The sequence below is a fragment of the Mytilus californianus genome, unplaced genomic scaffold (genome assembly GCF_021869535.1).
Source record: "Mytilus californianus isolate M0D057914Y unplaced genomic scaffold, xbMytCali1.0.p SCAF_4, whole genome shotgun sequence".
In the NCBI taxonomy this organism is placed as follows: Eukaryota; Metazoa; Mollusca; class Bivalvia; order Mytilida; family Mytilidae; genus Mytilus; species Mytilus californianus.
This window is the reverse complement of record NW_026262690.1, coordinates 59,014,783-59,036,924: the sequence shown is the minus strand read 5'-3', so window position 1 is coordinate 59,036,924 and position 22,142 is coordinate 59,014,783. Positions and strand designations below refer to the sequence as shown.

General features: G+C 32.8%; 1 protein-coding gene across 1 annotated transcript; it reads right to left on the bottom strand.

Moving 5' to 3' along the window:
• Positions 1 to 283: 283 nt before the first annotated feature.
• Positions 284 to 12,151, bottom strand: LOC127698515 (uncharacterized). Its single transcript, XM_052202028.1, has 3 exons — positions 11,679 to 12,151; positions 10,264 to 10,407; positions 284 to 2,245 (listed from the first exon to the last, which is right to left on the bottom strand). Exons 1-3 carry the CDS (start codon positions 11,878 to 11,880, stop codon positions 2,028 to 2,030), a joined length of 564 nt encoding a protein of 187 aa, XP_052057988.1. The 5' UTR covers positions 11,881 to 12,151; the 3' UTR covers positions 284 to 2,027.
• Positions 12,152 to 22,142: the final 9,991 nt, after the last annotated feature.

The following is a 22,142-nucleotide window of genomic DNA, read 5'->3' as shown; positions in this document are numbered from 1 at the left end:
GAACCCCTGAAACAAAAGTTTGAGGCGTCCGTAGGTGGCCTGTTGCAAGACTAAACTTCTGTCCCTATCCAATAATCGCTCATTTTACAGTGGCATTCCGAATTTTCGTCAATCATGCCGGTCGATCTTCTTTTAGGATCTGCATATTGTTAGTTTGTTCTCGTACTGATCATGCATGAAATATTTGCCACTGGATGGTATTGAATACTGAAAATATTCGACGTTTTGCATGAAAGCTATGATAATCATAACAATAAACACGTTACGAAAACAAACAAATAGAAAATCTAAACTATTTATTTTGTTAAAATTCACTATTACACAAAGCAGTTCTATAATATATAGTTAGCATAATAATACTAATTGCATATATTTGGTCAAAGATTTAAAATCTTTTCAAAATTGCACTGGTCATAAAGCGTTAATATAAAAATAATTTCAAACAAAGTTAATAATAACGTGTAGTGAGGTATAATATGGATGGATAGTATGCAGTCGAAAAACTTTTGCAAGATAGGCACATTAATTTATCTATAAAAACTTGAGCATCCAAAAAATCTGTAATTCAAAAACGTAATAATATTTAAAGAGTAATGATTCTAAAGTAATTTCAAAATGTTTTTCTAAAAAAATATAATACTCGCTGTCTGACCAATGATCTTTGACTTATGAGTCAACCTTGGCCAGTTCAAAATCTTAAATATTACCTAGGAAAGTTGAGTCGATCATACATGTAAATTCTGTAAATGCTGCCAATAAGCATATGAGTATTATAATATTGCCCATTTTTTCATAACTAGCAGTGTGTGGGACTAGTTGTATTATTTTCAGTATCAGTATAAACTGGATCATGATTTTCTAACCTTTGATATTTTATATGTTGACCTAAATCCTTATACCATTGCTTTTGGTTTTGTTTTTGTCTAAAATAAAGGTCCGATATATAAAAATTACCTTCTTTTGGCCTTCTTTAATTGTAAATAAAATATTGTTTTCTCCTTATATATCTTTAAATTGTTTTACTTAAACCAATCTTTCCTTTCTTTGTATTTCATATCCTCCGGGTTTTTTTTTACTAAGATGTCTAAATGATTTATATACATACAATAAATGACAAAAAACCACAACAGGAAAATTGATTTAATCAACTTTCAACTGAAAATGGGAAAAAAGTTCACCGCACAGTTTTATTTTCTGTGTTCACAATGTTCAAGTGAAGTGGCGATACCCACCCAATACCAATTCAAATACGAGCTGATGTTAACACCTGAGGAAGTGAGATTAACTATTATAACCATAAGCTTAGGAAAGCCTCGCATAAATGCAAAAAAAACCCCAAAAAAACCCAATTTTTAATCAGGAATAAATCCAATATATTTTTTATTAGTAACGATGAAAAAGTATAACTAGTATATTGCATCTCTTTTTCAAAACAGCGTCTGGTAATGATGGAAATTTACCTATATAATATTTGTCTATTGTATAAAATGATAAAATCTTATTTTTATACAGTATTCAGAAATCGATGTCTATATGCTATAACAACACCAGTTGTTGCCAAGGTTATCGCATTCCACATATTTACTGAAACATGTCTTTATGAATCAATACCTGAGGCACGATACAGGATTAAGATTTTCCTATCAACACTCATTATTCATAGTAATGTCAGATGAATACGAAAACGTAATTTGCATTTTCATTTTTTTTTAAAACCTGATTCATTCCTAGCAAAATATAAATTCAGTCATAACAATTATCAGGTAAACGATTTTTTATATAATGAATAATAAACCTTGTAGGCGGAAAAGCTTTCACATTATTTTAGTTAAAAATAGAAAGTATTATCTCAGATTTGTATCAAAAGATATTGTGGTACATAGGGTGGGTCAAATATATCTTATTCACGTATGAAACGTCCTTGTAAATATTGCAAAATAATTTATGAGTTTGACTGAAAATTCATACATCATCCAGAAGAATTATACACTAAAAATGTTTTCAATTCACTATTAAAATTTTGCAGCTTATCTAACGGTGACAGTTCTTGTTGTTGTTACTGTTCGGACGGTGCTGGAACCACCAGTAGTTGTTCGACCAATCACTATAATCCTCCGTTCAGGGATAAGGAGTATGCCTGCGATTACCGCCAATATCCCAGCAATGACACAAAGATAGAAGGCCCAGCTAAGACTACTATCACTTTTAGACGCCCAACAAATCACTCCTATAAACGCACAGGCAGCTGTAAAAAAATCAATAAAAATTAGAAAATGAAAGCAGGTTATTAATTAAGAGAAAATAAATCGAATAGTCTTCTATATAATTATAAATTCTGTCGAAAATCCTCTTTGTCATTCGTGGCCTCCCCTCGAACATTGGAGGTATATACTACAAAACAATTTTAAAGTGTTTGGTCATTTAGACCATGATGTTGTTAAATGAAATTGGATACCCTGCATTTATTTTGCTTTTCAATAACATATGGTCAAATCGATGAAGGACCCCCTCCTAAATTATTGAAAACTATCATTCTGCATTGACAATAATATCTTGGTATAAATTAGATACATCTCATCGGGCTGATGCTCTCATATGTGTATATAATGCAATCATGATTGATAGTTTTAGATTAAATCACTGTTCTACTTAAATTTATTCTAATTACTAGAATAATTTTATGTAAACTGCTTCCATTATATGTGGTATTATCCTTAATATGGAGGGATAGATATACAGACGTTCAGTATTCCAGAAGGATTTGTGTGGTCACTTTGAAAAAAATTATATATTTTGACCCCCCCCCTCCCCCTTTCCCCAATTAACTTCTATACTATCAGACTAAAGATAAGGTTTTTCTCTCCATTTTTTTTTTTGGCTTGTCACCTCCACTTTTCATTCTACACCTACGTCAATGCACTATTGAAACGCATCAGCTGTTACTGAATCTGAGAACAACAATGTCATTTAGTAATGAAGTTATAACGATCTTACTAAATTGCAAAGTTTCACGATAATAAACCAAAAGGATTCTGCAATAGGACATAAATGGAAGTATTTAATGCATTGGTCCTGAAATCTATCTCATCAGTTGCCATCAGTCAGAATTATATAAATTGGTACGATTTCTAACGATGTTCCTCCGCTAATTACGGGAATGTTACACATCAGCTGTTACTAAATCTGATGATATAGTTATTCAACATTGTGTGTTTGTTATAACCGTTACCATGGGAACACAGGGTTTATTAAAGTATTTTTTAAGTGGATACACAGCTGCTCTCCTGATAGCTTTTGCTAATACATTGATGTTAGTATTCACGGGTTGTACCGTGCGTACAAGTTATTAGGTCCTTGGGAAAATGATACTAATAGTTCGAAAATGAAATTACCATAAAGTTTGATTTGATTTGTTATTTTTTTGAGTGGTTTATTCAGGATGAAAGTGTTGGATAGGAGGTTAACATACCCTTTCGAACCCCTAAAAAGTTGTGGCAACGGTTCTTTAACGCGCGCCGACTTTTCAGTCACAAATATTTAGTCATTGAAAAATATGTAAGTACCAAATACTGACTTGTAAAATAAAGCTGCAATGATGGAAGAAGCCCTATTTTCCTAACACTTATCAATAACTGTACACAGTTGTAAAAAGAGCATTGGTATTAAATGATAAAATAAGACAAATAATAAATAGCAACTTGTGGTAAGTCAACTTGTCTTGAATGTCTGGAGGATACCGTTTTTATTCAAAATCATATGCTTTCATTTCCCAAAGAACGTGACTTTGTTTCTTTCTTAGCCCTCCGTTGCTTATGGTGCTAAAATGGAACCAAACTGTGGACACTGATACAATATATGTAATTGTAATGTGACAACATTGAAAGTCAAACAAGAAAGAGTCAGATTTAATATGTATACGTAAAAAAAAATAATGATGATCGGACCGTGAACATTGACACAAGTGTATAGTATACCCTGGGACATAATATAATAATCCAAGATGTATACCACACTATTAACTTATTGGTGATAAAACTGAAGATGATAGATGTTTGAATGAGTCAGAACGTGAACACTGACATCAAACAATGTACCCGTACTAAAACTGATGATGACACATGTTAGAATAATATCAGACCGTGGACATTGACACCTACATATCAACCACAGTATTATCTAACGTGATAAAACTCGCGATGATGCATGCTGACACCACTATATATATTTAACCACAGTATAAACTTACCCGTGATAAAACTGATTATGACACATGCTAGAGCAGATATTGACACCAGAATATCAACAACCAAACTATTTACTTATCTGTGATAAAATCTGATTATGAGACATGCTAGAATGATATCTGACTGCGGATATTGACACCCGTATATCAATAAAAGTATTATCGTGTCCTTTATTAAAAATGATAACAGACTAGACATATGGTATAATGATATAAGACCGAGAATATTGACACCAGCATATCAAACATTAGTTTAAACTTACCTGTGATAAAAATCGTGATGCTTGAATGATAAAAGACCGTGCATATTGACACCAGTAAATTGACGGTGTAACAACCACAGTTTAAACCATTGTGGTGACGTCAGCCTATTCATTTACCGTGGATTCTTTTTCTAGAATCAACGCTTCCTAAATCTGCCGCTGAAATGGACTCACTAAATTATATTCAATTGTTTCCTTTGTGTGTCTAATTTCATTAAGTTTGAATTGGCTAATTTACTGATTTCTGTTCACTAATGGAATTAATTTAAAAACTTACCTTTTATTTTTGTAATTTGTATATGCCTTCACTGGGAATCGAACCCTTCCTTGAAAATTGTTGTGAATGACTAACATCAACACATCGACGAAACCTCTTCGCTACCAATGGATTACAACTTCGATGTCTATTTTATATAAATAAATGAACATCGGACACACAGGGGTTGTACCTTTATATATACACAATGGGCAGTCGTATAGTATAAGTTGGTAGCCGCGAGGTTAGCATGCTTAAAATCAACGAGTTAAAAGATAGGGATTTGTCGGTTTAGGTTCTTATCCCTGTATTATCTCTGTTGTCCCAATTCTGTTTTTTTTTCTAATTTTGCATGTTATTGATGATATTTTTGTAATAATAGCGAGTTTTACCGTTTATTTTTTGGATTATTATTGGCTATTTCACATGTTTGAAACAAAAATGATTACATTATATTTGTCAAATTTTGTTGTATAAATATAGTATGATTTCATCTGTTCTACTACATAATTTTACAAATGTTTGTTCGCAAATTCCTATGCGAGAAAATCGTGATGTGCCTAGAGTGCTAGAAATTTCGCTAACATACTTATTATATATACTTTATATATGCTCTTTGGTCGGGTTGTTGTCTCTTTGACACATTCCCCATTTCCATTCTCAATTTCATTAGAAATAAGTTCGAATATGTCTTATTTTGTAAAAACAGATAATATTCAGATGCCTGATAATATAAAGATCTTTAAAAGTAGAAGTGCTATATTTGTATTTTGTTAACCAATTAATTGTGATCTGAGATTTATTAATGCATCGTTGGACACGATAACATGGTTATTTAAACTCACTTACAATACCTTCTAATTAAGAAAAGGCTTTAATTTTGAAAAGTAATTAACACAATAGTTTAAGTTATGTCTAGGTTAGTCTATGGAAAGGTATATACTATGAAATTTAGAGCGAGGGGCTTGCAATTTGATCATTCGTAATTTGATTGGACGAGAAGTTGTAAGTATGTGCTAAAGATACAATGGATAAGCGTAGATTCATGAAAAACAAACCATTCGCCCTCCGGGCTCATGGTTTTTTTTTCAAGAATCCACGCTTATCCATTGTATCTATATAACATAAACTTACCTGTGATAAAACTGATTATGACACATGCTAGAATGATATCAGACCGCGGACAATGAACCAGTATATCAACCAAAGTATTATTTTGTCCGTGATGAAAACTGATTATGACATATGCTAGAATGATATCTGACTGTGGACATTGACACCGATATATCAACCAAAGTATTAACTGGTTCATGATAAAAATTAACGGATGATGACACATGAAAGAATGATATCGAACCCTGGACATTGACACCAGTATATCAACCAAATTATTAACATAAGCTGATGTTTTCTAGAATGATACCTGACCGTGAACATTGACACCAATATATAACCAACCAGAATTATTTACCCGTGATAAAACTGATGATGATACATGCTAGAATGATATATCACCAACCACAGTATCAAGTATTACTTACCCGTGATAAAACTGATGATGATACATGCTAGAATGAGATGAGGCCGTGGACATTGACACCAGTATATCACCAACCACAGTATCAAGTATTACTTACCCGTGATAAAACTGATGATGATACATGCTAGAATGAGATCAGGCCGTGGACATTGACACCAGTATATCACCAACCACATTATTAAGTACTATTTACCTGTGATAAAACTATTGATGATACATGTTATAATGATATCTGATCGTGGACATTGAATCTGACACCAGTATATCACCAACCACATTATTAAGTATTACTTACCCGTGATAAAACTGATGATGATACATGCTAGAATAATATCTGACCGTAGACATTGACACCAGTATATCACCAACCACATTATAAGTATTACTTACCCGTGATAAAACTGATGATGATATATACTAGAATGAGATCAGACCGTCACATGCAGTATTAAGTATTGCCACGGTAGGTATAGTGTCCGGCTAGGATCGTGGTTTTTCGAGTGAATCTGCCCATTTTTTCGAGTGTAGATCGGGCTTTTTCGAGTGATAAAACATGCGATCAGGTCAATTAACTGCTAATTCGTAATTATAATAGTTTTTTACTTGACTACCCATCTTAATCTGAATACTATACATGTTTTGAGTAACAAAGAAGCACAATTTCCTTGTATTTAACCATTAAATTCAGTGTTTGTTATTGTCCAGGCTTTTTCGAGAGGAACTGTGAAACCGTCTGGGTTTTTAAACAAATGGTCCGGGTTTTTGAACAAAAATTTTAATAAGAAAAAAGGTATTCTTGACTGTAAAAAATGACTTTTCTAGTTTATAAATGTAATTTAATGAATGAAAATATCATATATTCTCAATAAATCACCAAAACATATTACGACTTTGATCAACATTAACCTTTTTCAATTTAGTGCAAATTTTCTGTTCGGAAAACGTTCTCCCACAACATTCCAGTATTAAATTAGAAATTATTGGATCCTTTATAAAAAGGTCTTTAGAACATAGTGCAGGTGACTCATAATCTTTAATTTCAACTTCAATTTATGATATTTTTGTTGTCACAGTTAATAATATTTTTCGTGGTGAACCTCGGAGTTTTTATACGGTACGTATTATGGTATACCGTTGTCCGTCCGTCGTCAGCATGTCGGACAATAACTCAAAAACGCTGTAACCAATTTACATGAAACTTCGGTGAATTGTTTATATCTATTAATTTGAGGTATCCTCCCTTTCGAATTTTATAAATTTTAGATTTTACGTTTCAGAGTTATGGGATTTTATTAAACAAACTAGAGGGCTCAGGCTCTAAAGAGGCTGTGTCGCTCACTTTGGTCTATGTGCTGCAGTGCATATTAAACAAAGGACACTCTTCTACATTAAAAACAAGAATAGAATTCATGACAAAATTCTCTGTGTTGGTGATGGTGACTTGTTTGTAGATCTTGCTTTACTGAACATTCTTGCGGTTTACAGTTATCTCTATCTATAATGAACTTGGTCCATAAGTTTCAGAGGAAAAGATTTTTGTAAAAAAATGTTTGCGTTGCACATGATCCGCTATCCTTAACATTAAAATACAATTATTAAGCTGCTCAGATTGTGATCTGTTCAACAGCAATTAAAACTCTAGACGTATATATCCGAGCATCACGGGATGACACAATGTAAAAGTTAACGGACAACGACGGACGCCAAGTGACGAGAAAAGCTCACTTGACCCTTTGGATCCAGGTGAGCCAAAAAGGGGTGAATTTACAGTTTTCGGACTATATTTTTAAAGTGCTTTGAGGAGTTTTCATGAAACTTTGGTGACTGCTTTATATAGATTAGGGTTACCTCCCTTTAAGTTTTTGACATTGAGAAATTATTTATAGGTTTCATAACGAGTGAGAATGGATATCGCTTGATATCATCTTGAGTTATTTAATTTCAATATAATAATAAACGATACTCCGGCGAGTTTAAAATTATTATTACTATTCGAATTAAATAACGAGAGGAAATTACTTACTTACTTACTTGAATTAAATAACGAAAGTTGATATCAAGCGATACCCCATTCTCACAAGTTGTTAACCGTATTTGTCTTATGGTCAACACTCTCATTGTGTCAAACTAAAAATTCCGCGAATCGTTGATCTAGTATTTTGCACATGAAATGTACATCTTCGTAACCTTTGATGTTCATCAATGATCTAACGAATAACCAATGGAAATGCCGTAATATCGTCTTATCATGCTGGATGAGCAAATCAAATTAACGCAGATTTTCGTATCACTTTTTCGTATCACATTCCGTACAGTGTGATATGAGAAATGTTTATTCGTGAAAGAAATATATAATAAGCCACAACCATAAGAGAATGAACTTTATTCTTTGAAAACGCGACGGGAGTATCATGCGCCCATGGCGCAGCTGTTGATTAAAAAACGGAGTAAGAAACCTTCTGGACAGCAGAGAAGAATCAGAAAAATGCATTGTTTTTGTTAGACGTATTTCTATTTGTATCAATCTGATGAGTTAAGCCTTTTTCAACTGATTTTTATAGTTCGTACTTATGTTGTACTGTTACACCACTGTCCCAGGTTAAGGGGAGGGTTGGGATCCCGCTAACATGTTTAACCCCGTCACATTCTGTATGCATGTGTCTGTCCCAAGTCAGGAGCCTGTAATTCAGTGGTTGTCGTTTGTTGATGTGTTACACATTCATTTTTTCGTTTATTTTTTGTACATAAATTAGGCCGTTAGTTTCTCGTTTGAATTGTTTTACATTTGTCATTTCGGGGCCTTTTATAGCTGACTATGCGGTTTGGGCTTTGCTCATTTTTGAAGGCCGTACGGGGACCTATAGTTGTTAATTTTTGTGTCATTTGGTCTTTTGTGGAGAGTTGTCTCATTGGCAATCATACCACATCTTCGTTTAGATATGTAATAAAAAATATTCTACTTCAAGAGGTCTGCCCCCACACAAAAACTTCATTAATAACATCAACGAAAAACATTTACACACTTAATCCGACCAGTTTTTATTCCCATTGACAATAAAATCTGAATTAAATTTCATATATAGTTAACAATGAAATGAATAATTCATCAGCTTAATTCACTATTTGTACGTACGTCTCAATCCAAATTGTCTATGCTTACATTATATTGTTGACATCATAAATATATACTGTACATGTAATTTATAAGATGTGACAAACAACAATATATACAAATGACTGATAATTTTTTATAAAGTGTAAGTGTTAGTACACCTTTATCAAACTGATGAATGCATTGATTTCGTGTCTTAAAAAGTACATAATTTGAACCCTTTTTTATTGTTTTTAAACGTAAACACACTGACATATAACATTCTAAGCTATAGGAAATTTGTTTAATCACTCGATAAAACACGGACGCACTCGAAAAAGCCCGGACTGCTCTCGAAAAAAACCCGAACACATAGAAATGAATTTAGTCTCAAAATGTCGTTTTCAATGTAACAACAAGAATTTTTGTAAAGTGTCTGTATATCTGAGGATATAAGGATTCCATGTATGCATTTCCATCGACATTTGCATTGGTATGTGTATAAAAATGGCTTTATTCTGTTTTTTGGAATAAAAGCACTGTAAGGCTGAATTCAACTGTTTTGACGAAAAATAATGTCGGATTGATAATATCTTTTTATCTCAAATACTAACACACCTTGTGTATACTTATATATCAAATTCAAGCTTCTATATCACGTCTTGTCAGAAAGGAAGTCTGTTTGTTTACATTTTTGATCATATTCACTCGAAAAAAAGTGGTCACACTCGAAAAAGCCCGATCAAATCACTCGAAAAATCACGATCCTAGCCGGACACTATACCTACCGTGATTAGTTACCCGTAATAAAAATGATGACGATACATGCTAGAATGAGATCAGACCGTCACAGTATCAAGTATTACTTACCCGTGATAAAACTGATGATGATACATGCTAGAATGAGATCAGACCGTGGACATTGACACCAGTATATCAACAACAGAATCAGCAGGACAACAAACAGAATCACTGCTATGGCAGAAAATGCTCTTGCAGCCCCAACTGCTGTACCTGTGAAAAACAAAATTGTTCGTAAAAAAATCAAGATTTCAGATTAATTCTACAGTATGATTTTTTTCCACTTGAATTAGGACTTAGATTTGAATAATGAGAAGATAGGTCACTTTTTTCAATGCTTTCTTTTATGAATAGCATGAGCAGCTGCCGGATACCTGTGTATATGATGTTGATGTTTGTATAGCCTGTTTTGTAGGATTGTAATCAGTCATGCATACGCAAATTTACAATAAAACTGCGAAAGAACCAACTTTGTGAAAGTTACTGGGGATTATTCTTTCAAAATCAATTTCAAACCTGTGAATAAACAGCTGCGCTAAGAGCGCATGATACGCCCTTATTGTGCATATAGAAATTGTTGCAAGAATAAAATGGGAAATTTCGAATGCATTTAATCAAAAGCAAATAAAATGGCTCTGTAGGAAAACATGCCTCATCAGTGACACCAATTATGTAAAGTTTCCACTATATCAATCATAGCAAACTCAAGTTATGGTACAATATGTGAAAAATTAACTAAAAATCTGACAAATAACGAACCCTAACTCTGGAGCAAAAAGTCTAAAGCTAAAGGGAGCTTCCTTTCATCAATCCTCACAATAATGGAGGAAATCAATCAAGGAATGCTTGAGTTAGTGCGCGATTTTTGAAAAAATGCCTTTAATCTAAAGGTCAAAGTTCCGTCACTCTGGAATGACAGAGTCAAAAATAAAAAAAGAATAAAAGAAAGGAAGCTTTCTTCCGTCTATTCTAATGTTGTGTTAAAATTATATGACAATTGGTTAAAGCGAATTTGAGTTATCGTTCGAAGTGTTGACGGACGGACGGACATTGTTATGCCATAATACGCCACGTCTTCAACGGCCGTATAAAAATTAATTTGAAAAAGAACAATCTAAACTATCTTTTCCAAACTTCTCAAAATTAAATAGGGTAAACAGTACCAAAATAAAGGTAAATAAATAGTGTCGACACTGTTGTACAGACGGCATTTTTCATAATGAATTTTCAAAATTGTTGCATTCATCTGCACCTTACGAAAAATGTTGCCTCATGTTTGTTCAATGAACATGAGAATTGAATTCCAAGGGTTTCTTATCAAACTTAATATTATTCGTCGGTTGTTTTCTTTTTCTTTCGAGGGAGGGGTGTGTGAGGGGTGTGTACACAGGTCACATAGTAAAGCATAAGGTAACATAAGGATGCAAACTAAATAACAGTAGTCTGTTTTAGATGTTAAATTACAATATAAATGCAAATCTTACTTATATTTCTGTATTTATAGCATCGATCACCACTGCTTCTTTTAAAATGGTCACTGCAATGCTGCCACAAACCAGTATTTGCATCTCCATAACTTGATTCCCACGATGCCCAGTATGGAGAGGCAAATCCAATAACTTCGAATACTAATCCAACACAAATAAGTGCAAAAGCAACTTTAAAATACACTGAAACAATAAACATTTTGTTTTCAAATTAACATCGAAGGCTTATTGCACACAACACAAATGCTTCACGAAAGATGAATAAATTATGCAGCTTCTGTGGTACGCTGAGCGAGATGCTGTTGAGGCACCACACAGGAAACACTTTGTCTAAAATGTTTGTTTGAACCGTAAGTGTCGTCTGCTAGTAAATTGATTAATGTAAAACCTATGTTGTCAGGAAAGAAAAATGTCGCTATATTTGAAAATAATATTTCATGGATGTATGAATATGTGTATGTCATACCATGGATAGATTGAAAATAAAATGCAGCTTTGTAGCATTATTTGAATATTGAGGCACCTTAAGGGTCAATCTATCAACAAACGCCCTTAAATGTTTGATGTATGACTAACAAAAATAGTTCATTCACACAGAAAATAAAGTGTAGTTGTTGATATTTTCTGACGCCCATGTCATACATTTATTATCATGTAATGTTAACAAATAGCCGTGTTGGATTATGTTATTTATTTGCAATTTCTAGTTACTCCAGTTATAGTTTAGCAATTATTGACACTTTATTTTTTTTTATTTTAATTTTACTTTCTTTTCTCAAAATTTTCTGTTTTATTATACTGAAAAATATTAAGCTGCATGGAAAACAAGTACTTGAATTTAAATCAAAACTTGTACTTCATGACCAATTCATACTTTTAACAATAATACATAGAACTGTCTATAGTGGTATTTAATCATTATCAATATTTTCAAATTAAAATTATGTTCTCTATCCTTTATTACAATTAGATAATTTCAATATGAGAGTAAAGTTCCTATAATTATTGAAGAAATAATTTGATAAAATCTAAATATGTTTAAACGTTTTATGGCCAACTCAATACATATCGGTCTAAATCATGTTTAATTGAAAATAGAGCACTTACATTACCCTAGCTTATAGTAACCTTGCAATATTATCTGATTTTACTGCAGACATTTAACTCGAAATGGACTTGAAATACAATATTTGTCCTTTTCTATTTTCATACGGCCGTCGAAGACATTGGTAAACCAATGTCCGTCCGTCCGCCAACACTTCGTACGATAACTCAAATTCGCTTTAACCAATTGTCATATAACTTTAAAAACAACTTTAGAATTGATGGAAAAAGCTCCCTCTCCATTTTTTTTAATTCTTTGACTTGTCATTCCAGAGTTGCGGAACTTTAACCCTTAGATTTAAGCACAAATCGTGCACTTACTCCCAGTATTTCTCAATTGACTTCCTCCAAACTTTACATTCTTCTGGCGATTAATGAAAGAAAGGCTCCATATTGATCTTTTTTTCATTTTTCGGTTTGTTGTTCCATTGTTACGGAAATTTAACTGTTACATTTAAGGCAATTTTTCACAAATCGCGCATTCACTCCAGTATTCCTGTGTTGATTTCCTCCAAACTTTCCTTTATTATGGGGATTGATTGAAAGAAGATTCCTTTCGATTTAAAAATTTTTCCTGTTTGTCGCTGCAGAGTTATTGGACTTGAATTAAATGTCAGATTTCAGTATTTTTTTTTCACATTTTGAACCATAACCTGAGTTTGCTTTGCTTGATTTAGTGGAAACTTTACGTAATTGTTGGAATTTGTGAAGATATAATTAAATGCCTTCAAAATATCCAATTCTATTCTTGCAACAATTTCAATATGCACAATAAAGGCGTATCATGCTATCTTGGCGCAGCTGTTTTTTGTGATTTTGATTTTTCCTTTTTACATGGACAATTCTATTAAGCCTGAAAAATAACTTTGGCCAAGATAGGGTGAAATTGAATATTCTGCATTACAAAATGCAGGAAATAATTATGTACACAAGTGAAATAAATGTTCGCGTGGGGAACTTGCCGCAGGAAAAAATAAGCATGCGTAGCAATATATTAAAACGTATTGGTCCTTAAAAATTTGAATATTTGTTTGAATAGTTCGACATTTTGTCATGCCTTTTATACCGTGCTATACCGTCAGGGTAGTACTCATTTGTGAATGCCTTGTAGTGACATATACTGGAAAGTTGTCTCATTGGCATTCATACCACATATTCTTATTTTTCAATATTATTAAGCCATATCAAATCAAAATATTATTTTCTGAAGTACGAGTGAAAATTAGCCTATTGGGAAATACAGTTGATCTACTTTGCACACATCTGAATTAAATATATTGCTATGAGAATTTTTGTTACTAATAGAAATGAAAAGGGTAACTCTTTTGTATAAAAAATAATCGTATTAATATTGCAGAAGGAATTATCCGCTATTGCTCTAAATTGGCTATCAGGCATTTCTTTTTTGAATGGCCATTTTATGATGTTCATATTTAAGTTGCAAGTGATATTTTACAATACCTTTTGATATATTTTACTTACCGGTACTCTTAATGTTATATATTGTAGCTTAGATTATTTTCCACAAGTTTTACTGATGACTTTAAGTTAATTTAAATTAATTTCTCAAATATATAACCAGGAAGATTTGGACAAATGTGAAATAGAAATAAAGCTAATTCCGACAATATATCTTAAGTGCTATAGTGACAATTTATTAATCCGTTCATCAAACCTTTTACATTTCTTTGTGTTTAATTAATTCTATTGTTAAATATATGTTTGTCGTAATGGAAATTACTCTGACGATGACAAGTTAATCCTTTGGACACTAATCCTTTGCTATAGTAACTGTTTTCTATATATGCTTTTGTATGTTATTTTGTAGTCAGTTTAGGTCTTAGGTCTGGTACTGTCCGGACCTTGCTAATAAAGTTTAAAGTATTGGTATTCCGTCTTTGAATTACTATAACACGGAAAACGCCCGGTTATATATTGGTTGAGGTACCCGCGGCACGATCTTGAGCTAGTTCCCCCAAACTAGTAATGAATACCTCTAGAAGCAACTATATGGAAGGAATCTGGAATTACCAGCCTTGCAGAAATGGACATCCGTTTCCGATGAGAAAAGCAGATACCTATTTGGACTTTCTGTGCAAATATTGTGGTAAGACATTGAACGTTTTCACCTACCATCGGTGTTATGCAGCTAACGCTTATTGTTACAAGTGCAGACATCATGGACATTTTGCCCGTATGTGTTGTTTTCACGTTAAGTCGTGTGAAAACCCAAAACCGAAGAAGAAATCAAAGTCAAAAATTCAAAGAGACAGCGACCGAATGAGAACGTTTATTGAGAAGAAACAAATGTCTCAATTTCCGTTTCAAGAACTCGAGGACAAGGAACTCTCCGCTTTTACGTGCTCCATACAGGACGAATACGCGAAACTACACATTAACCAGTTGAAAGTGTCTAACCGAAACTTCATCAAAGAAATCCTGTGCTGAAGTGTGAAAATTCTAAATTGGATACTGTAGTGAAAGATAATGTAATGTTGAGTGACAGTTTGGACAAATTAAATTTGGAACGTTTAGAACATGGCCGGATAATTCAAAAGATCGAACATGAATTAGCCGAACATACAAGTCGAACTAAAAAGTTTGAAAAAGAAATAAGTGGTTATACAGATAGAAATGAACATTTGGAAAGAGTAATAGTTCAACTGAAAGAGGAAAACCAAAATTTAACGAACACCAGACAACGCTTAACAATGGAGTTCAAAAATTCTGACATGCAGTACAATCGCATCTTAAATGATATGGAAGACGAAATTCAGAGACTTAAGGAAGATAACGTAAACAGTAGACACGAGATTCAACATCTAGATATAAAACATTCAAACCGAGATGTGCGTTCGACCCTTGCAATTTGCTCGCGTGGCAATTCGCAGCAACGTCATCGGCGAGGAGGAGGAGAAGGATACCCACGACGATAACAAAATTCATTCGGCAAACTCGGAGACCGAGTTTAGGTGGAGTAGTGGCGAATATAACCAGGAAGATTTGGACAAATGTGAAATAGAAATAAAGCTAATTCCGACAATATATCTTAAGTGCTATAGTGACAATTTATTAATCCGTTCATCAAACCTTTTACATTTCTTTGTGTTTAATTAATTCTATTGTTAAATATATGTTTGTCGTAATGGAAATTACTCTGACGATGACAAGTTAATCCTTTGGACACTAATCCTTTGCTATAGTAACTGTTTTCTATATATGCTTTTGTATGTTATTTTGTAGTCAGTTTAGGTCTTAGGTCTGGTACTGTCCGGACCTTGCTAATAAAGTTTAAAGTATTGGTATTCCGTCTTTGAATTACTATAACACGGAAAACGCCCGGTTATAAATACACTACACACTGTATATATAGCCATAAAGGGAAGGAATATTTTCGGTTTTGAACAATTTTCAATGCTCATCGGTCGGGTCCGTTTTTTTTTTTGCGAATAAAACTTATATTATTTATTTAAATCTGTATATTTGATTGATGCTTTTTGATACGAAATTTCCCCTTTTTTAATTGACATTAACGCTTTAATTTTTTGGACAGCTGCGCCTTTTCAATATGACATTTGCGCTTTAGAAACATAACATGTGTTATGGTTTAAAGCTTAAATATCATTTAATATCCAAAGCATGATAGCACATTCATATATGTATTTACAGCTAACATCAGTAAGATCTTTTATTAAAAAAAAAATACAGTAACCTTAATAAGTGTATTTTTTTTAAATGAAAAGAATCTTAAAGCCAGGAACTAAAGTCTGATATAAAAAACCGCTGTACTTTTAAAATCCATGATACTTACTGCTTGTCAAATAAAACGTATGATGATTCACAAAGACATATAATTGCTTCTTTTCAATAGAGTAAGGATAATGAAATTTTACATCTGACACACAGAATGTCCAAATGACTGAATTATTTACAATCATGATTGTGTCAGATGAAAAACGACAAAACTTTAAGAAGGAGGATGGAAGTAATTCCTATAACAATTTCTTCATAGTCAACATGAACAGCAGGTGTTTAAAAATGACTTCCCAGGCAAAAAAAAAAAACAACAACAACAACAACAACAACAACAACAACAACAAATACTTTATTAGAGTCTCACACCTCTCTAAAACATTTGATATAAAGCACAATATAATGATAACAGATGAATTAAAAAAAAAATAGCCACTCTAAAGAGAGTTATGAGAGACTGTTAAACACACATTAAAAATACATTTATATTACATATGTAACATATATCAAGCAATAGAATAAAAACAAGAGGAATATATATTTTCCACTTTTGTGAATTTTCGAATGATATTATTGAAGCTACCTGAAGAATTAAGAGCAATATTTGAATGTTCCATCCATACAAATGTCGTTTTTTTCTGAGACAAACTTTTTTTTACATTGAGCCAAAATAACTTGTAATTTTATCCAGGGCCAATCAAAAACAAATATTTTTTTTCACCATCTATTGAAAACAATCTTTTTTTTTTATAATTATATAATTCTGTTTAAAGAATAGGGACCATATTCAGCTTACCCTTTGGTATGAAGGTGCCATGGCCGTTGATGTAAGAACCATGGATACCCTTTGGTGATATTTTATCCTCATTGGATTGTTGTCTCTTTGACTTGATATTCACCATTTTTTTTTATTTCATCGGTCATTTATAATTTTGTGTCGCTGAATACTGAATAGTTTTAGTTGAACTTCAAACTAACTACATGCATGCAACTTCATATTGAGTATGGTCGAACTCCTAGGTAGAAAGTAAAATCACAAAAATACTGAGCTCCGAGGAAAATTCAAAACGGAAAGTCCCTAATCAAATGGCAAAATCAAAATCTCAAACACATCAAACGAATGGATAACAACTGTCATATTCCTGACTTGGTACAGGCATTTTCTTATGTAGATGGATTAAACCTGGTTTTATAGCTAGCTAAACCTTTCACTTGTATGACAGTCGCATAAAATTCCATTATATTGACAACGATGTGTGAACAAAACAAACAGACATAATAGAAAAAAATGTCAAAAATAGGGATACAGCAGTCAACATTGTGTTATAATCTTAATCACTATAAAAACAAACAAATATGTAACAAAGAAACACAAAAAGGCATATAGACAAAGCACATTTGCAAAAATGAAAGACAAGAATACAAAATTTTTACCAGTTAACAATAACACAATGACGGGATGTATAAGTACAGAGCCACGTCAAATGGATATCACCAAAAACAGACTAAGCAGTAGAAGAAATATTCATAAAGACAAATAAAAGAATACAATAACACGTTATTAAGATGGTAAACAACGTCAGAACCCAGAATCTATACTTCAAAACCATCGTGTATTAATTGAGAAGTTGATACTCAGATGACTATTGGGGTGCTGATATTATCAATCATAGAAATTTTATACTGATAGTGATACTATATACATTTGATGCAACTATATATGCTATTAAATGATTGAATAATAGAAACAAACCTTATACTCCCCTGTCACTTTTCAGTCAGAGTTCTTTCTTCTCTTTCAGTTGGTAAAAATACACGATGTCCAACTTTTTTTTCATGTTTTAAATTAGGCAACAATTTTTTTAAAACAAACTTTTTCAGTGATGAGTCAAATTATTTTTTTCCACATTTTCCAGAAACAAACTTTTTTCCAAAAAAATCCACCCCCCCCCCCCCCCCACCGAATATCAAATGGTTGCTGTCTAAGCAGTATTTACCAAAAATGTTATTTTCTCACGAAACATGTAAACTAATGGCACATATGACTACTCTTTTCAATGTTTTCTAAATGATTTTCTTCAATATTTTGTACCAAAAATATCTCTATGTATGTAACTTATTATCCATTATGTGTTCTCTATGCACAGATTTCCTTCTAAACTACGGTTCGTTTATAATGACCTGTTTTGCGAACTAAATCAAATCAACTTATGTGTATTACATGTAATCTACCGTTATTTTCCCCTAGCAGTAGTTGTCATCTCTACATAATGTCGATAGTTATTTTTAGCATTACACATAGTCCGGATTCCCGCATAATGTTTATGACATTTTTACACTTAATTCGTTGGTAGATTTACTAAAAGAGAGGCGAAAAATACCAGAGGGACATTCAAACTCACAAGTCGAAAATAAACTGACAACGCCATGGCTAAAAAAGAAAAAGACCAACAGACAAACAATAGTACACACAACACAACATAGAAAACTAAAGACTGAGCAACACGAACCCCACCAAAAACTGGGGGTGATCTCAGGTGCTGCGGAAGGGTAAGCAGATTCTGCTCCACTTGTGGCACCCGTCGTGTTGCTCATGTTAGTACAAACCCGGTTATAAGTCTAATTCGGTAGGTCTTATTTTACTAATTGATATTTCAGAAAACCATGGCCTATTTATTAGCTGAAACTAGGCAATGCATTTGCTTTCAGTAATAGATACTCTTACATCGGTACATTGTGTGTCTTTTCATAAAATAAGGAGATGTGTTTTATGTATGATTGCCTATGATACAACTATCCAATAGAGTCCAAATAACGTGGATTTATTTTGTGGTGTTTTCAGGATATGCTGATTAGTCATCTTTTTTTTTACAGATTGATATATAGTTTCTTCTTATGTCTTGCTGTTATACCACTGTGCCAAAAATATGAAAGGTCACAAACATGTTTAACTCCACCATATTCTCTCTATCAGTCCGGTCTTATATGTAGGTAGCAATAAACAGTTAGAATAGTTGTTTTTCAAATATGAAAGTTGTTGCGCAATAAAATAATTTTTAAATAGCTGAAGAAAAATATATGAACTTCAAGATTGATTTTGCATGTTTCATAGGCCATTTTCTGTTTGACAGTCCGTTTATTTACATCCGTACCGGTCAAAGGAAATTATTGTCGTGTTTACCAATGATTTATTTTCGCTCGAACTTTTCGATGCAGTTTTATGGAAAAATGATGTGAAATGCATATAAATTTTAGTTGATCTCTTGATAGATAAATGTCAATGGTTTCAGAAAAGGTATCACTCATGGATTGAAATTCTACTTTGGACCAAACTTGTACATCCCAATTTTGCAATATTTTGTATCAACTAAATGCTGTTTGTTGCCTTTGTTACACCAAAAAGCGATTATATTTCACCATTTTAACTTTTGGAAATCTAATTTATGGAAGATGCCGTTTCCATACATATGCACATACATGACACATACAGTACCCTTAATTTGTTAGAAAGCAAGGGAACGAAGGTGGTTAAAAATTATGAGTGCTACCATGATCCAGGAGCCTGTAGTCCATTTGTTTTTGGTGACAACCCAAGCAAATCATAAAAACGGCCTTCAGACGTCATAACAAGGACTAAGTGCCCTACATCCTTGTCCTTTGCTCTTTGGTGGATAGTTTTTTTTTCATTTGAAACCAATCCTCATCTCTATTCATTTATTGAACACTAGCGTAAATATTTTTGTTTAGTGAATTCCAAGCTTAAATAAGTCAAGAATTCCCTAAAATAATGTAAAAAAAAAATCACTTTGAAAGTTACTCCATCATGGAATATTTTTGAAATGCATTTGGTCTTTTCTTCTGGCAAACTCCAGGTTTAAAGATTATTCTTCAGGTTTGATAATGTCTTTTTCTGTCTGTGAAATACAAACGTATTAAGAATGAATCATTCCTAGCTTTCTGACATTCATTGGCAAATATGTCATTCATGTTCATTATTTTGAAAATCTTTAAAACTAGGTCCCAAGCTCACAGAAAAATTCTACATTTCTTTCAGGGGCCTCAGTGGCCGAGTGGTCTAAGTAGTCCTACTACTGTATCTGATTTAATTTCCTGTCAACACAGAGGTTGTGATCAGTTCGAATCCCGCATGTGGCAGGTGCGCTCGACTCCAATCTTTATTGACTAGGATTGTAAGTGGGCATTCTGACTTCATCCACCAATAAAAACTGACAGGCCACAAAATAGCCAATAGTGCTGAAAGTGGCTTTTACCACCTATCAATCAATCAATCAATCAATCAATCAATCAATCAAACAATCAAACTACATTGCATTCGTACTTGTCATATTGTCCTCTGTATTTTACAACGAGCGAATACAGATTTGCAAAATTAGAAAGAAACGGACGTAATTTTTAATTCTGCGTCAACTCATTTTTATACTGTAACTGTGCTATTTGTGCAGTCAAATTGCATTGACCGTTTTTTCATTTATGATATATACTGTTCCTGACAGCGTATCCACTTGTTTATGGCGTTGGCGATGTGTGATTGGGATAATTTGTGTAAATTGTGCATCGTTATTTGAAACTATTTAAAAGGATTAGTTTCCTTAAATCTGATATTTATGGACTTTCACTGACAAACTGCTCGGTCATAAAATGTCATTATAGTGTTATACTTATTATCGTTTCATCTAAATCATTTTATTTGCAATATTTGTCCGTCAAAGTAATTTTATTAACATGTAACGATTTTTCTTTATAAAGCTTTTTGTGTTATAAGTAACAATTAAGTGTCAGTATATTTTTACAAAGTCGGAAATTTGTTTCAAGATAATTCTATTTGTAAATAATAGATAAAGTCACAGCTTTGTATAGTTCTTAAGTTTTCTTATGTAAAGAATAAATAATCCTTTAGTCATTTCAATTAGCGCTATTAAGCCTTAAACTCAAACGACAGATTTTTGTAATATTCTTTTGTTAATCTTTCAAGTGGTAATTGTATTAATCATTGTCATTCGGTAATCTCGTTTCTATTATTGTAACCATGTAAATTCTTGATTTAAATATGTTTTCTGAAGTTCTAACTTCAGTGAGAGTCGGGCATTCGTACTGACAACATCCGCTCATTTGTAAAAGTACATGTATTCCATCCTGAATCAATAAATTGTTAACTACTGCATAGGACTTGTGTCTAATTCTACAAGTGGAGTTCAAGCGAGTATTCTCAGGCAAGTGACTAAGTCTAAGTCATTGTCTAATGTTGGCATCGCAAACATCTGCAATCGGTCGTTGGTTGCAGCTCGTTATCATCATCAATCAAGTAGCCAGTCTCCCGGTTACATTTATGGTGGAGGATCGCTAGTTCCCATCATCTCAGTTTATTCAGCGATGGAATATAGTTTTCGTCCTCAATGGAGAACGTGGACATTTTATTCCTGTCAAAATCTAATGTGTGTCAGATGTGGATTACAAAATCATCACTTTGGAACATGTTCAGCGATAGATAAACAATGCTTCAAATGCAACAAATTCGGACATTATTGAAGGCAGTGTTGGAGTAAATCAAGTCAATCTTCAAACTATTTACAGCTCGTCAAGAAA